The sequence below is a fragment of the Entelurus aequoreus genome, linkage group LG05 (assembly GCF_033978785.1).
Source record: "Entelurus aequoreus isolate RoL-2023_Sb linkage group LG05, RoL_Eaeq_v1.1, whole genome shotgun sequence".
Taxonomy (NCBI): domain Eukaryota; kingdom Metazoa; phylum Chordata; class Actinopteri; order Syngnathiformes; family Syngnathidae; genus Entelurus; species Entelurus aequoreus.
In genome coordinates, this window is record NC_084735.1 from 33,776,932 (window position 1) to 33,794,901 (window position 17,970).

The window sequence follows — 17,970 nt, forward strand, 5'->3', positions numbered from 1 at the left end:
CATCCATCCATCCATCCATTTTCTACCGCTTATTCCCTTCGGGGTTGCGGGGGGCGCTGGAGCCTATCTCAGCTACAATCGGGCGGAAGGCGGGGTGCACCCTGGACAAGTCGCCACCTAATCGCAGGGCCAACACAGATAGACAGACAACATTCACACTCACATTCACACACTAGGGCCAATTTAGTGTTGCCAATCAGTGGTTCTCAAACATTTTTCAGCAAGGAGCACCTAAGAAAAATCCTGGCTCACCAAGTATTACCTTAATGACCAACATCAAAATATAGTAGCGTAGTAGGCCTAAGTATTCATTAAAAACAAGGCAGATGTTTTATTTAACAAGTATATTAAATATTTTGGGCCACTGTAACATTGCACACAGTTTGAACAGGAACATTCAACTTTTCCTATGGACATAGGAAAAGAAATGACTGTACTTTAATCAAGAGATTCTTTGGAGTACCACTAGATGGAGACCATGTACCCTTTGTGGTACCAGTTTGAGAATATATATATATATATATATATATATATATATATATATATATATATATATATATATATATATATATATATATATATTTTTTTTTTTTTTTTTTTTTTTTTTTTTTTTTTTTAAATTTTCATATTAAATTATTTATTTAATTTGGTATTTATATATATTTTTCATACAGGTAATATTACAATTGAGTATTATATTGGTTATATATTTGCCACTCATGTTCCGAGGTGTACTTCATATTTCTCTGCAGGCTTTTTTAGGAAATGATTGACAACGGCGGCCATGGTCACGGCCTCAAGTAGTTCTTCCCCTGTGGATGTGACGATTGCTGGAGGTCAGAGTGCATCTCATAACGATGACAGCTTTGACTGCAGACCAGAGAGAAACAGTCTGGAACTGTGGATATAAACCAACTGTACTGCAAGGCTGCTTTTTCGCACATTTTGTTTTTACAGCCGGAGGGAAAGTATATAAAAAAAATGGATCGAAAGAGCTAATTTTTCCTTTAATTGCTTTTGTTGAAGCAATTTAGGCACACTAATTGTACACTTTATAGCAGGCATCAAGAAGCTTCAGTATAGAAAGTAGGCACCCCTTTGTTTCTTAAAATTAGGGTGTGGATCCTTCAGTTTTCTAGGAATATTCTGCCCCCTGCTGAGTGAATAATGAAATTGCACAGGTTGATGTACCATACAGCAGGTGTGTGACTGTATTACATTCTCCCTTCAGAGATTATAATATGACTGGGGCATCATCTCCCACTCCAGAAAAACTGATTTGCTGAGCATAATTAAAGTTAAAGCTAAAGTACCAATGACTGTCACACACACACTAGGTGTGGTGAAATTTGTCCTCTGCATTTGACTGTATTGGTCTTTTGTCGCACTTAATAAAATACATACGTTTTAGCAGGTTTGATAGACGTTTTTCTTTATTTTTCCAAGATGCGGCACTTCCCACTTTGAATTCTGCACCTTGTTAGTGCATTCAATTGACATCAAATGTGTAGTATATTGTGATTACACTTTATTATTACTATTATTATTTCAGACATCATGGCGCGCAGCTACATGAAAGGGAAAATATTAGGGAGCAGGTTTTAGTATGACGTGTAATTCCGTAACATATTCAGTGTCAGACAGCCAAAAGTGTGCATTATTAGTTTTTGCAGTGCATCCAGAAAGTATTGAAGGTGCTTCACTTTTTCCGGATCATTTTATGATACAGCCTTATTTGTAAAATACAATAAATTCATTTTTGTCCTCAAAATTATTTTTTTTATTTTTATTTTTTATTTGCTAATTTATTAAGGTAAAAAATATAGAAAATCACGTTTGGAGGAAACCAGGCACCGCTTATCACCAGGCCAATGCCATCCCCTCAGTGAAGCACGGTGGTGGCACCATCATGCTGTGGGGATGTTTTTCAGTGGCAGGAACTGGGAGACTAATCAAGATAGAGGGAAAGATGAATGCAGCAATGTACAGAGACATGAGATGGCACTTGAGAGGTGCAGCAAAAAGGAAATGGGCAAGACTGGCCCAAAGATAGGTGTGCCAAGCTTGTGGCATTGTATACAAAAATACTTGAGGCTGCCAAAAGTGCATCAACAAAGTGTTGAGCAGGAGCTGTGAATACTTATGTACATGTGATTTTTGTTTTCTATTTTTAATACATTTGCAAAAAAAATTACAAAATAACTTTTCACATTGTCATTGCAGAGGGACAAGCGGTATAAAATGGATGGTTGGATTATGGGGTATTATCTGTAGAATTCTGAGGACAAAAATGTATTTATTGGAATAAGGCTGTAACATAACAATGTGGAAAAGGTGAAGCGTTGTGAATACTTTGCGGATGCGCTGTATATGTAACTAGTTTATAATTTGGGATACAACTGGCAAGCAAATATTCCAAAGAGCATAATAAATATGTATATTTTTTATTATAAATAAGTTATAGGTACTGTCAAGGTTACTGTGTTATTCATTTGCTTTATTATGAAAACAATATAAAAAATAATCTCTGGAATAATCTCTGCCGGAAGAAGCATTACCTTTTTCCTAAACCCAGACATATTTGCACAATTCTTCATACGTAATCCGATTCATAAATTAACTACCAAATAGAGTTACACATTTCATAATCACCTATTACGCAACAATTCACTACATACAGTTACAGTGTACACAATAACATCCTCACATGATCATTTCATTTCCCCCTTATTGGTATATCTAGCAAAAGTATGTTTTTAAATTGGGGTTTTTTTCAACGCATAACAGTCATCAGTTTTTGCTGTGAGCGTTACATTCTTGTAAGCCATACCAAAACTATTCATCACCACACAGGTGAAGGTGGCGCCGAGGTCCTCAAAGATAACATTCTTTAGCAGCAAACTCCGCTGCTCAATTGCACCATCCAAAAATGTTGCTCTATAAAACACACACACATAAATGTATACACTACCATGAAAATATGCACTGAATGACACAAACATAATCAAATACTCACGTCTCCAATTCGGTTATTCTGTCATTGCTGGGAATGTCTTCAGGGAATGAGCCGTTGATGAGCCAGTAGAGGAGCGTCACATCGTGCTCACTGTTGGTCACGGCTTCACAATGTAGAATCAATGACTGCCCTGTAAAGGAAAAACACACATACAAATAGACTGAGGCTTAATAATTGTCATAAATTTGCATTGAACTGTGATGTTTAATAGCTATCTGCAGAAAGAGATGGTCTCACCTGGTTGTGCCTTTATTTGAATGTGCTCAGGTCCAATGATGGCTGGTGAAAAATTTTCAGAAACTGCTGGACAGAGGTTTAAAATAATCATAAAACAATAAAAGCTGCTTTAGACAAAAAGCCATTGATAAAAACATACCTGGAGCTGAATTTGCCAGGAACAGACTTAAAGACCCCAGAGCTGTGGAGGGAAATTAGCAGTTAATAAAAGATACACTGAATGAAATGTGCTAAAATTAGAACAGGTTACCTTTAAGAACAGATGTCAGCTCCATGGCAACTCTTCTAGTGACAGATTCTCTACATGACTGTTCTCACCGTGCGTTGTGTGTCTTTATATATATAACACATGATCCACTTCCTTGTTGCCTTCCAAAACATTGTGTAAACATTACATTTTAAGGGGACTTCCTCACAGGTTACTTCCCTCTGTTGTAGCAACCATAACTATCATGACACAAACAGTTTCCTTTTTCAGAAACTGACTTTGACCACAGGCGTCACTCAAGTCCCAGAGCCACTTCTTATGTGGCCACGGAAAGCCCATCTTCGAAACTTAATGACTATTTGACCATGCAACAAGATAATCCAAACGTTTTTTTTGTTATCAAAAATACTTAAATTAGAATGTGTCCCGATACAACTTTATACAGATATTGCAGCCTTGAGTATTGGCCAATACTAATAGTACCATATTTTTCGGACTATAAGTCCCAGTTTTTTCATAGACTTATACTCAGGAGCGACTTATGTGTGAAATTATTAACACATTACCGTAAAATATCAAATAATATTATTTAGCTCATTCACGTAAGAGACTAGACGTATAAGATTTCATTGGATTTAGCTATTAGGAGTGACAGATTGTTTGGTAAACGTAGAGCATGTTCTATATGTTATAGTTATTTGAATGACTCTTACCATATGTTACGTTAACATACCAGGCACGTTCTCAGTTGGTTATTTATGCGTCATATAACGTACTTATTCAGCTTGTTGTTCACTATTCTTTATTTATTTTAAATTGCCTTTCAAATGTCTATTCTTGGTGTTGGTTTTATCAAATAAATTTCCCCCAAAAATGCGACTTATACTCCAGTGCGACTTATATATGTTTTTTTCCTTCTTTATTATGCATTTTCGGCCCGTGCGATTTATACTCCACAGCGATTTATACTCCGAAAAATACGGTAATCCGATCTGATATCAGCAGGAATCATACATACATTTATTTTGTAGTGTTAAAAGGTTTGATCAATAAAAAATACTCAGAAAACGGCAGGCATGAAAAACACTGTTTAATAACCATTTGGAATGGACCTACAGTAAACTGTCTTTAAATTGAAGTGGTGTGGTAATTGTTTATTGGCGACAACTTGTACCAAGAATACCTAATGATGTTAAGATCATAACGAAGCAAATAAATCAACGATGCGAACACGTTTGTTACTAGGTACTTTCTAATAAGTTTCTGCCTGGGAAATATATTTTTATGTAAAATGCAACTATAATTATTTGATACTTGTTTATATTGACAAATGTGCAACATATTTACGGACACTTATTACATACTGTATGTCTAGCTTGTGTGCTATGGTGTGCTCAACTGTTGTGTAGCTGCTGGCTCCTAGTAGTCTACCATGTTTACCTGTTGTAAATACCTTGACTAAAATACAACACCAACCTTGTGTGCTTATTGGAGGATATTTAGATGTTAACTGACGACACAAGTAAACACGCTGCAGAACTAATTGTATCGTAGTTTATGTCGTAAATTTTACATGCAAGTTAATAGGGGTGTGAATCTTTGTGCACCGCGATTCTTGAGGTGACGATTTGATTTAGAATCAATTCTTGATTCAAGCCGATTCTCGCAATGTATTATTTGGTAGAATAATTACAATGAAACTCTTTTTAAAACAGGTTAGAGAAGCTTCTTCTGGTTGCATGGCGATGGCCTAAAATTTATTTTTAAAAAGTGGTTCTTAAAAATAATTATAAACTTTTTTTTCCTCCAAATCGATTTTTGAATCCCGATTCGGATGTGAATTGATTTTTTGGGGCACCCCTGATAAACGTTGTATAAAAACAATGCAATAAAAAGTAGTAAAAACAAGTGCAATAGTTTTATGAAGTACAGTAATTTAACAAATAATTCCTCCTTTCAGCTGTTTCACTGTCAAACAGACCATCAGCAGCTTCTCCATATTTTTATGGATAAACGTCCTTGGCTGGTTATCGACTCACACCGCTTCAGTATGGTGCAGACTAGCAGTGCTATACTTCAACTGCTTCACCAAGTTAGCCAACTAGTTGCTCGCTCATGTTTTTGATGATTTCTTTCTTCAATTCCAATGAATATCATCCACTTCTTTTTAGCACTGTCCTTCACACTCACTTTCTTCTTTCCACGCTAGGAAAAATAAAGTTATGTCCATCTCCCTTTTTCAAAACAAGTTACAGGTTAGAAGAGCTACTTCTGGTTGCATGGAGATGGCTTAAAAACATATTCTTAGAAATTGATTCTAACTAAAAAAGAAAAAAAACTGTAAAATATATATATACATTTTTTTTTTTTAAAGCAATTTTTTTAAATGATGAATCGGCATGAATAAGAATCACGATTTGGATGTGAATTGATTTTTTTTTTGTGCACCCTTACATAATACAATCCCATACTTGTTTTTTTTTGCTGATATTGGATCGATATCCAGTATCAATATAAGATTGAGACCAGCCTGACCATATATCTGTTTGTCAAATTGACTTACGATTTTAAAGAAAGTTATCCATCAGTAAAAAAAACATAATATACTGTAATGAGGCAATAAGACATTTCCATTCATTCACTGTTACAAACGGCCCTTAGAGGGCAGCCATAACTGCGAGTTTGACACCCCTGAACTAGATCCAAATTACCTTGGAAATTAATTCTATCTTATTCAAGCACAGTAGCAACGTTAAATACAGTTATGTATAATCGAATGCTATCCAATATGAAATCTGATGAAGTGCAGGAGTAATACAACATTTAAGAATGCAGCCACATACAGTAGGGATTATGAACATCTTTACTAAGCCATTCGATGCACAAACCAATTAAGGTATGAAGAAAATGCTAAGAAATTGACATAAAATTCAGATTACTAATCAATTGAAACATTAGTACTGGTAATGTGTGCCTATAAATATATACAAAAAGTACAGACACTTCTTTTAATTGACGTTTGAGTTCATTGTTAAGGCTCCTGCTCATTTGAAATTGGAGCATTTTCTTCTGCGTGTGGTGCATACGTCTGTTTTCCTCACTCAGGTGGCTCACTCCAGACCAAGCACATAGTTGATGCCTTGCACAAAGCCGATAATAACAGGCTGCCAGGCCACCAAGTAGCGTAGCCAGTCTAAAAGTTGTCCATACATGACATGTGGCCGCTCCCAGCTACAACATGGTAAGTTAAGGAGAAGAAAAATGGCAACGTTCTACCTGAGTATTATACACTTCACAGGCCACAATATGAGGCACGCCTGCAGTTGCCATTATAAAAGGAGTTGCATGCATGTACCTAATCATACAGCAGTATAGTCTTGCGTAAAACAGGGTGGCAACACTCCACAGTCTTGTTAGAAATATATTTTGACTTTAAAGTATATCATTAAACAGTGGCTTCTTCTCTAATAGACACCTTGCCTCAATTATTAATTAGCTTTGTAATCTACTTGACTAACTAAAATACCTTTTTTCCAATTTGTTGGCTTTAATTACTGAATTGACCCATACTGTATAGATTACACAATTTTACCCACTCAGAAAAAGACAGGTTGTTCTAAATTTAGGTTCTGGAGAAACCAGAACAACCATGATCCAAGCAGGTTACAGCTTTTCGTCCTGTCACCCACACACACCAGTGACTTGGAGCGATGGAGTCACAAAACATTAGGCAAACAATTGATGTATATTATTTGCAGTAGGGCTGATGTATTTATTAAACTACAGTACTTGATTTGTAACACGAGAATAACTGGCATATATATTGTGTATGAATTGTCACAAAGAAAAAAGGAACTTTGTGTATTTTAGATGAAATACTTACCAAAAATGTACAAGCAAAGGTTCCTCTAAGAAAGGCGCACACTTAATTAGCTGTAGTAAACAGACAGGAATGGGTCAGGCTGACTATTTTATTAGGTGGTTATTGAGTATCTCAGAAGAACAAGCTGTCCACCTACTGTACCTTTGGAGACAATACATTAAAGTATACCTGACAAAAGGATACGGGTTACTGAACATCCTCTTCAGATCCACCTTCTCTTTGCAGTACGGACACATCTGCTTCTTTCCCACGATGCACCAACCTCTTATACAAAATTCATGAAACCTGGATGTGACGTTAAGGCGTACCAAACCTATACAGGGAATGGGAATTAGAGTGAAAAGCCAAACGAAAGTAAAGCACATTCAGAAAACCTAATCATGGACAACTACCCAAAAGTATAATAAAATATAGTTGTACGAGCCTGCAATGCTCTGTTTTGTTTGACATTCAACCAACGATATCTTTGTAATTGCAGTTTTAGTTTGTAGTAGTCTGGAACTGCACTGCTGTAGCTGTTGTATTACACAGTACATCTTTACCAGGGGTGTCCATAGTACGGCCCCGGGGTAATTTTCTACCCGCAGCTAATTTTGAAAATAACAAACACATAAAAAGTGGAATAAAAAAGCAAATACGGGTAAATTAATACCAAAAAAATTAGGGATACATATTGTTTTCAAACCGATACCGATACAGACAATTTCATGCTTCTCAAGACCAGTGTTGGGACTAACGCGTTACTTTGTAACGCGTTACTGTAACGCGTTACTGTAACGCCGTTATTTTCGGCGGTAACTAGTAATCTAACGCGTTAATTTTTATATCCAGTAACTCAGTTACCGTTACTACATGATGCGTTACTGTGTTATTTTACGTTATTTTTTATGTAGTATCGGCTAGAAACAGAAGATCTGAGTGTGTTTTATTGAAGCGCTGCGGTGTCGTCCTGTGTCACAAGTAAAAGGATAGGCGTGCTTTCTGTGGGTGCACCTGCACGCACTCACTGTTGCCGCTCCCTCACTTCTCTCGCCCACTCACTCACTCACTCACTCACTCACTCACTCACTGACGTCACTCACCTCACATGCTGTCATATCTTAAAAGGGTCACACACACACATACGCTATTCTCATAAGAACTAACAAGACTTCATGGCGGATCCAGAAGCCGAGTTTTTAACATGGAGATATTCTCACTACTTTTCTTTTGTCGAGCACAAAGAAAAGAACATTTTAGTTAAATGTAGTGAAGTGAAGTGAAGTGAATTATATTTATATAGCGCTTTTCTCTAGTGACTCAAAGCGCTTTTACATAGTGAAACCCAATATCTAAGTTACATTTAAACCAGTGTGGGTGGCACTGGGAGCAGGTGGGTAAAGTGTCTTGCCCAAGGACACAACAGTAGTGACTAGGATGGCGGAAGTGGGGATCGAACCTGCAACCCTCAAGTTGCTGGCACGGCCACTCTACCAACCGAGCTATACCGCCCCCCATTACCAAATGTAAGTGGTGTCTTGGATCAAAGATTCCATCTACTTAAAGTTAAAGTGCCAATGATTGTCACACACACACTAGGTGTGGCGAAATTATTCTCTGCATTTGACCCATCACCCTTTATCACCCCCTGGTGAGGGGAGCAGTGAGCAGCAGCAGTGACCGCGCCCCGGAATACTGCCCAAAACAGCAATTCAAATCTGCTGAAACAGCTACAAAAGGAACATGCCTCGACGAAGCTAGTAAAGAGAGACACAGACTCTGATGCCACTTCAGCTCCACTTAAGGATTTTAATGGAGGGACTGCTAGCCACGACAACATTGATAGAGCCATTGCAGCGTATGTGCTAGAAGACATGCAGGCTATTTCTACAGTGGAGTCACCCGCTTTCAGGCAGCTAATTAGCATGATACCGGCGTGAAACAGCAAATGGCACGGAAAACATGTTCCAAGTACCTGGACAGTGAGTACATAAACATGGACAGCGAGCTACAGAAAACACTCCAAACTCCACCTCTGCTCATCATTCATCACTAAAGGTACACACACTCTGTCAATTCTCTTATATACTCTTTCATTCTAGACTTCTACACACCACTCTAAATCAGTGGTTCTTAACCTGGGTTCGATCGAAACCTAGGGGTTCGGTGAGTCTGGCTCAGGGGTTCGGTGGAGGTCAAGACACACCCGACTCATCGTGTAAATAAAAACTTCTCCCTATCGGCGTATTACGGATACGGCAACAGCAGAAGTCACACTGATTTGCAGGTGTGTAATTTGTTGTGAGTTTATGCACTGAGTTGGTTTTGTTCTTTGAACAAGGTGATGTTCATACACGGTTCATTTTGTGCACCAGTAAAAAAACTTGGTAACACTTTAGTATGGGGAACATATTCACCATTAATTAGTTGCTTATTAACATGCAAATTAGTAGCATATTAGCTCTTAACTAGTCATTATTAAGTACTTATTAATGCCTTATTCGGCATGGCCTTAATATAACCCTAACCCTCTAACCCTGGCCCTAAACCTCTAACCCTAACCCTAACCAAATAACTCTAAATTAAGTATTTGTTACTTAGAATATGTTCCCCATACTAAAGTGTTACCAAAAACATAACTTTTTCTTAAATTTGGAAAAAAAACAATATTTAATTTTTCACCAAAAGAGGGGTTCGGTGAATGCGCATATGAAACTGGTGGGGTTCGGTACCTCCAACAAGGTTAAGAACCACTGCTCTAAATGTACCGACTATAAAGTTCACAAACATAAAGACGGATCCTAGTGGGCCAGGCCAATCTTTCCTTTTCTCTAAACTAAAACTGGGGAAATGCGTAGAGTGTTCTGGGCTTCAGTATAGTGTTGATCTCATGAAGACATGATTTTATTTCCGAATTCCTTGAGAGAGAAAAAATGCCTGGTTAGACTTTGTGTATGTCATGTGTGCCTTCCTTAGGTGAAGCCAGGTTTACAGCTATATTGTTATTATGCTGTTTGTTACTTATGTATGTTATGTTGCAGCTATTTCAAATAGTTTTGTCAATTTGTTCTGGCCTGAAATAAATTGGCCCTTTAAAACATATCTTTGTCTTTGTGTGTTGTATGTAGCCCACATTGCTTAGCAGAGTTCAGTGATGCAAATGCATGTCAAGTTGATCAACAGATTGTATTATTCTCCAGTGCAATAACAGTACTGAAATGAAGGCTAAAAGGGCATTAATGGGAGCCTTCAAAAAAAAAAAAAAGAAGAAAAAAAAGTAACTAAATAGTTACTTTTCACAGTAACGCATTACTTTTTGGTGTAAGTAACTGAGTTAGTAACTGAGTTACTTTTGAAATAATGTAACTGTAACTAGTTACTGGTTTTCAGTAACTAACCCAACACTGCTCAAGACCAATACTGATAACCAACCGACTTATTTAGATGTATTATTTTTAAAATGTAGATTTAACTGTAATTTTTGCACACCTTTCTTTGCGGCTGACTTTAGGGGATTTTGTATGATTTCAAAACCCTATCGTAGCAACGTTGGCGTTTCAGGTTGCTGATGAGGTTTGATGTGTTGAAGTGTGATGTTTATATTGTTTGCAGATCATTTGGTGCAAATAGCACACAAAGTCTTCCTCTGAAACAGAAGTCCTATACGATCAACGCGATGTTTTGTTTATATTGACCTCATGGAACGTTTACGACAGGCGAGCAGGTGAAAAGGAGTACTTGATTTGCTCACTCTAACCCACTTGCAGCACAGCATGGGTAATTTCACTTCATTGGTGCATCTTTTTCGGAGCAATTTTTTATATTATTGGATTTATCCGTATGACATCATAGTTCTTCATACCAGCTCAATAATTATTTGTCCGATATTTATCGTGCACCCTTAATAAAAACAAAGCAGACATGAGAGCTGTTTTTTCCCCCTTAAAATCTATAGTATGTTGGCTTTGAAAAAGAAAAATGTAAAAATGGCCGCCGCATCCTTTGATTTTCCAATGTGCAGCCCGAGGTGGCAAAAGTGTGGACACCCCTAATCTATATCAGTAACAACTTAGAAGCCATTGACATATTTCTTTGTTTCTGTGACCTCATTACTCATCATGTATGATTCCCAACATGTTTTCCAGTAATTGTTACTGCAAACGACCACAACTAATCTTATGCAGGAACACAGTTCTGAAAGGCAGAAACAGCATTTATCAAATACAGTATTTGCTTTTTGTCATTTGTGGTTCAGGCAACAAAACATAGAGGAAGTGAGCTGGTTTCAAATGAATCAATTTGCTTAATGTGTTTCCAGTTTACAGCCATGACAAAGCTGTTTTCTACTTCCTTTTCGCTGCTCAAAATTGGCAGTAGCATTCAGCGAGAATAAAGGATACACATGGTTGCAAGATAACCTGTATGTGTTCTCAATGATGCCCTCCTCACTGACATCAACAAGGATGGCCTGACCGCATACGGCACAGACATTATCAGACAGGTGCTTGGTTGGCATACCAGACGCACTGTAATACTACAAAGAGAAAGAAGACAGCACACATTACTTTTTGGTTAGCAGCTGTCACATCCATGAGGGGCAAAGCCAATCTGCTACTTACCCCAACTGTTGATGCCATGAAGTCAGCACACATCTCTGCAAAGTCCCTGCCTAGGACACCGTAGTAGAGTCCGTAAAATAGGAGGGACACACCAAAGTCCATCGCATCTTCTGGCTTTATCCTGCACGGAGAGGCCACACCCTGATTAGTATTGTAGATTAAACTCATCTAACCAAACTCACTACTTTATCAAGCGGCTATAAAATTGATGTCTTGTTGTGAAAATAAAGTTAAAATGTTAAAGTTAAGCTAGAAACATTCACTCAACATTCAGACACTTTACACATTCACTCTAATGGGACCTACCTAATAGAGATCTATATATGTTGATATTAATTTTAAATTACTCTTTAAAAATATGTATTTTAACTTGCGTTTACAAAGCTAATAATGCTCAGTTCCGATTGATACTATCTGAGAAATATTAATTTAAGAATACAGTGGCACCTCAACATAATAGTGTTTTAAAATAAGAGCTTTCTCTCAGTTAATTGTTATGCCTTCATTTGCAAGCAAAATGTGAGTTACAAGTATCCCTGCCATTAGTTGGAGTAGCAAACGAGAACTCCCCCAAAAGATTTTGGACCTCATATATCAAGTGTACGCACAACAAAACTGTTGTGCGCCCTTTTTCACGGCCTAAGTTGAGATGTACAAAAACTGACATTGACGTAGAAATGTGCGCTGCCTCATGGCAACTTCATAGCTGTCCTACGCACATTCCTACAGGCTGTGGATACTTTAGCAACACACAGAGATGGTGCTAGGTAACAGTTCACAGAAAAAAGTGCCAACTGTTACCCCTCAGACTGATTGACTGATATGCACATCAGAGACATATGAACCATTAGACCGTGCCCCCAACCGCCTTCTGACATTCAGGCTCGACCATATTTGATTTTAACAATGATTACAAACAAAGAAAGAGCCCTGCTTCCCAAAAATGTTCCACCCTGCTTTTTGCCTGCAGGCATGACACAAAAACAAATGACTGAATGAAGCGTTCGTACACAGAAACATGGTTCACACACAGAGACCTATTTGCCTCGATAAAAGTTTGTAAATCTAAAAGTTCGCAAATCAAGGGGTTCGTAAACCGAGGCTGCACCATATTGAAATGTTTTTCATTCAATATATCTTATCTAAAAAATGTATTTTCTTTTCAAAAGGGATATTACATGTTAAAAATGTGACGTTTTGGTGGGACCAAAAAACAATCAAATTGATGTCAATCAATTTCAGTGGGCGACGTTGATTTGAGATACAAGTGTTTTGAGTCAAGAGCTCAGTATTAGAACTGTACTACATCAGCTAGTATTAAAAAAAACTGTGGTTGTATTTTGTAGTGATGTTGACTTGCACTATACAGTTGGGTCTTTTGCACAGCTTTTGAATTGGATCCCATCCAATTACGCAATAGTAACTACAATGTGGTCAATGAGTGTATGTTTTGTCTAAATTAATATAATTTGTCAATGAAATGTTGAAAAATAAAGTCTAAAATTGAGGTGCATAGGTATACTTTACTGTACATTATTGTATTTATGGGAATTAGAGACAAGCGTAGGAAATGGATGGATGGAGGGAAGCACGGATAAAGGTAGAAAACAGCACCATCTGCTGGAAGTAAAGTACACCATCTAGGTCTGCGCCTATTTTTTTAAAACGCCACTCACTTTTGAAAGTTTAGGCACCAAATGGTTGTGGCTAGAAGCTGAAAGTGGTAAATAGAAGTAAAACTCAAATGATGTACCTGAATATAAGATTGATACCAAAAAGAGTAAACATGACAACGGTGTAGCCAACTATTCCTGTGGCATAGCTGATCTTGTAGAGGAGGAGGAACCACTTATACACCAATCTGCAGCAGGCAACAAGAACACCTTTAGGAGTTCAACTCGCACTACGACTTAACATAACGTCATATGTGGTCATATGTACCATTACCTCGGCGTCGTGCAGGCCAGAGGCTTGCGAGTGGCACGGTAAGAAATGTATGCTGTGATGACAGAGAAGATAAACCACGTGGTCAGGAACCTCCACCAGTGAAGTTTGGTTGTAAAGTAGAGAGGAACTACCCACATCTGGAACAGGGTCACCAGCTACAAGACAGAGTGCACATGTTGACAGATGAATGTACAACATACTTTTAACATTAAAAGACAAGACTATCAACTAAGAGAAGCAGTGCAACAATATTCTTATAAGAAACAAGCATTTAAAATGCGGTCAACCAATCATAGGAACATTTTATTTAGTTCGTTTTTTTAACCAATTTCTGTTATCAAGTGCCGATGTGTTGCCCTTTAAGAGAGTGAGCAAAAAGAAGATGAGTTACATAAAGCGCGTGTCACGCAACTCATAAGCCCTGATCATCAAGGCCGCCTTAATGCACGGGCTTCCCTGGGCTTCAGGGGCCCCTCATTTTTTGTGCAAGAGATCAGTGTACTACCATTGATTGATACCATTGATCGCCAGCACTTAACTTGAAATTGACTGAATTCAATTACACTTGCACAAACATACACGCGCCCGTCGCAAAGGAGATGTATTCATGAACGACATTTTTTAAATGGTGATTTTTTTGCATTGTTGTTGTTCTGTTGAGTGGGGGGTGGGGGACTTAACCTAAGGGCCCCTCCTTGATGTGCTGACTTAACCAGTCAGGTTAAGTCAGCAGAGCCGACTTAACCAGACCATATCACCCAGACTTGGTAAACCTATATTGCCATACAAATCACAGTCTTTTGCGATAACGATACCCACTGTATCACAATAAATTAATAATAGAACCATTTCAAAATGGGTTATGAGATTATGAAGTAACATTGTATAATTTACATAATTTTTTCTCAAAACTTTTAATATACTTAATAATTTACTCTCAGAGCGGTGTAATTTATGGTGTGTAACAGATCTATATACTTCTTTTAACATGTATTTAGCACTTATTCTTTTATTGTTTGGCTACTTTACATTAGTTTTGGGCAAAACTACGAATGTAGGTTTTGAGCCAATACCACGTAGATACTGGGGCAGTATTGGCCATACCAATACTACAACTTAAAATGTTCAAAATCATTGAATGATTACATTTTTTAATCACAATTATTCTAATGATTTCCTTATTTACATACAAAAAGGTATAATAAAATGTAATAGTGCAAAAATTATTAAATAAAAGCAAAAAATACTATTTGCTTTTATTTTCTAAATTTTTAAACAATAAAAAAACAGTACACTACGTGGTATCATACTGTCCTTATTTGTATCGATCTCTGGAGGGACATTAGTCACTAGCAAGGACGCTACATTGCGTTGAGGACGCCTTTGTTCGCCTGTTGCTGTAAAATTTGCAGACACAGCTAAAATGTTTCATCAACATGCATTATCATAACATTAAAGCTTTATTGTCGGCAAAATGTATATCACATGGATATTATCTATATTGCACAACCCTATTACAGACTGAGTCTTATATTGTTCTGTGTTGCATTAATATCAGCAGTTGCTTCCTTTTTACACTATTTCCATTATTTTCTAAAAAGTAAGAACGCAAGTTGACCAATATTCCGCAACTAGTTGTGTTCGAGTGTGGTAGTGTACAATGACAACATTATATTTCAATGTTAATATACAAAAATTTAATTGCAGGGATGCAAATTTACTCTGTGTTCTTCCAACAGCCCGTTGACTGAATTTGTTGTGCCGTTAGCTGCTACAATGTACTAAAATTGTTTATGCAACTTTAATATGGCTTACTACCCATGCAGAACTTTGTAAATACATATATCACATTGATTCAATTCAACATAATTCCTAATATAGTGTTTCCCACAGGACTGCAATTTATTTGTGGCACGGGTAGATGACACCATTGCCAAATTTGCATAATTGGTGCATGTAATTTTTGAAGCTTTAACACAACATGAAGTGGTAAATGCTTTCATGTCAGACTCTCTAAAAGTATCCAATAAGACCAAAACAAGTTAGTAAATGTAATTTTTTAAACAAAAGTATTTAGATGGGTCTGAATACTTACAGGTTGGTAGGAGGTGTGTTAAGAAGCTGAGATTGGATGCATACTCCCATTCGATACATACTCCCATTTACTGGAAATTGTGATGTATCATGTTGTATGCTTGCATGTTCGAAATAAACTCAAACTGTACCGACAAGCTACAATCACAGTCCCATTATAATGTCTTCATGAGCGAGGGCTAAAGGTAGCAGCAACAAATCTGATTAAAACAATTGACAAATAATGCCTACCCCTAATTGATACAGTATGTCGTAGTGTATTGTTCCTTACATTGTAAGACTTAGGGTGTCTCTGCTTCCACTGCACGAGGACGAGCTGGGCGATGACCAGGGTGACGATGAGGATCAGCACCATCTCTGCATGCATGGCCTCATGGTTTTTATGTTTGGCGTGCATCTTGGCATGCTCCACCCTGTGAAACAGATGCATGCTTACCTGTGCACTGACAAACGTTTGTGTTTAAGTAATGGGAACTATGATACGACAGGGCAACTAACAGCTAATCAGTTTAGATTGGGGTGAAATAGTGTAAACAAACCTCCACTTCTCTTCCGGGGAGAGCTTGGACACGTCAAACTAAGCACAAGGGGAAACAAAATCACGATTACTGTTGATTCTTTGCTAGATGTTGTAATTTGCAAAAACCCAATATGAAGTACTAAGGAGTCATAAGAGCATTTTTCTAGCTCGTACTCACACAGCACACGTAGCAACAATGGATTATTACATGATGGCATACAGTCACATTTACTAAAAACACAACTGAGGGTGTGACTGGCGCCTGCTGTTGTTGTCCTGCTTAACACGATTGACAAAATGGCATTTGTCCTGATAATTCTGGATTGAATCTCCCATTCGGAGACTGATGGCCACACCTGAATAGGCAGAACGAGTGACCTTTGACCCCCACCTCGACGACCTAAAGATTACAATTTAGGCAGTTTGACATTTCCAACGTTATCTGTTCACTCTCACACGATGAGAGCATGAATGACGAACCAACAGCAACGGTTAGCCTTTCATTGAAAATGTCTTACTTTACTCAAATGACAACTGGCTGTGAAAATATGTTAGCCAGTTAGCAAGCCTAGCAATGGTACATTTCACTACTGACGCTTCTCGGGCGTTAAATGATTTGACAAGTGAAACCCCGAAGCAGTCAGGTGCGGGAGATAATACACTAGTAGGAACAGTAACGTCTTGGTTTATAAGCAGGGAGCTTATGAGAAAATAAGTGCTGACGTTGGGGTAAACCTGAGAGTACAAGCTAACACGGCGTTTATGTGAGAGCTGCTACCGCTCAGGACCGAAATGAACGCCACCTGCTTTAATAGTTACGTTTACGTGTGTGCACGTTCCGCTCACCTGGATGGGTTCGTCATGGTGGTTCAGTCCATGGTCGTGATCTACACCATCTACCTCTACCTCAAACACTCCAGCCATCTTCGGAGTGCTGCTTTATCTTTGCGGATCCATTAGCCGAATAGTCGTGTCTGTGTGGCAACATGTCATACAGTCACTTCCGGTATGCAGTTTCCTGCGAGGACTTTCAAAATAAAGTTGGGGATTTTAAAACGTCTGCTTTTTCATTTCATCACAATGGGTGAGGGCGGACCTACGTCACTTCCGCCTACCAATCCCCTAGCAACCGGGAATTCGTTGAAAACAAACCAATGATTGATTGATTGATTGAGACTTTTATTAGTAGGCTGCACCAGCTCACAGCGAACACAGCATTGACAGAAAAAGCATTTAACGAGTGTTGTGGCTTCGAAGTCGGCGTTAAATCCTTCATTTACGCATTTTTACTTATTCGCATATCGTGTGAAAAAACGAAAATGTATTATTTGCGTCAGACTCGTCTCAGTGAACTTTAAAGCTTCTCAGGCTTAGCTTAGCTTGCTAGTTAGCTTAGCCTGCGCGCTATTAAGAAAGAGACGCGGAAGTTATCAACAACAAGATCAAGTGTTAGTGTATAACGAAACC

The 17,970-nt window shown here is 38.0% G+C and overlaps 2 protein-coding genes across 3 annotated transcripts; both read right to left on the reverse strand.

The window, feature by feature from the left end:
- Window positions 1–654: 654 nt before the first annotated feature.
- On the reverse strand, window positions 655–6,160 carry LOC133650540 (interleukin-1 receptor accessory protein-like). 2 transcript variants are annotated; one of them, XM_062047896.1, is made up of 5 exons: window positions 3,504–6,160; window positions 3,393–3,434; window positions 3,254–3,316; window positions 3,017–3,146; window positions 655–2,937 (listed from the first exon to the last, which is right to left on the reverse strand). In XM_062047896.1, the coding sequence occupies exons 1-5, from the start codon at window positions 3,526–3,528 to the stop codon at window positions 2,757–2,759; spliced, it is 441 nt and encodes a 146-aa protein (XP_061903880.1). In that variant the 5' UTR covers window positions 3,529–6,160; the 3' UTR covers window positions 655–2,756. The 2 variants fall into 2 exon arrangements, with proteins under 2 accessions (XP_061903880.1, XP_061903879.1); XM_062047895.1 differs by having other exon boundaries at window positions 3,254–3,319.
- Window positions 6,161–6,310: 150 nt separating this feature from the next.
- On the reverse strand, window positions 6,311–17,529 carry rnf121 (ring finger protein 121). Its single transcript, XM_062047894.1, has 9 exons — window positions 17,350–17,529; window positions 16,523–16,560; window positions 16,255–16,396; window positions 13,890–14,044; window positions 13,696–13,803; window positions 11,943–12,063; window positions 11,724–11,857; window positions 7,528–7,629; window positions 6,311–6,692 (listed from the first exon to the last, which is right to left on the reverse strand). The coding sequence occupies exons 1-9, from the start codon at window positions 17,425–17,427 to the stop codon at window positions 6,572–6,574; spliced, it is 999 nt and encodes a 332-aa protein (XP_061903878.1). The 5' UTR covers window positions 17,428–17,529; the 3' UTR covers window positions 6,311–6,571.
- Window positions 17,530–17,970: the final 441 nt, after the last annotated feature.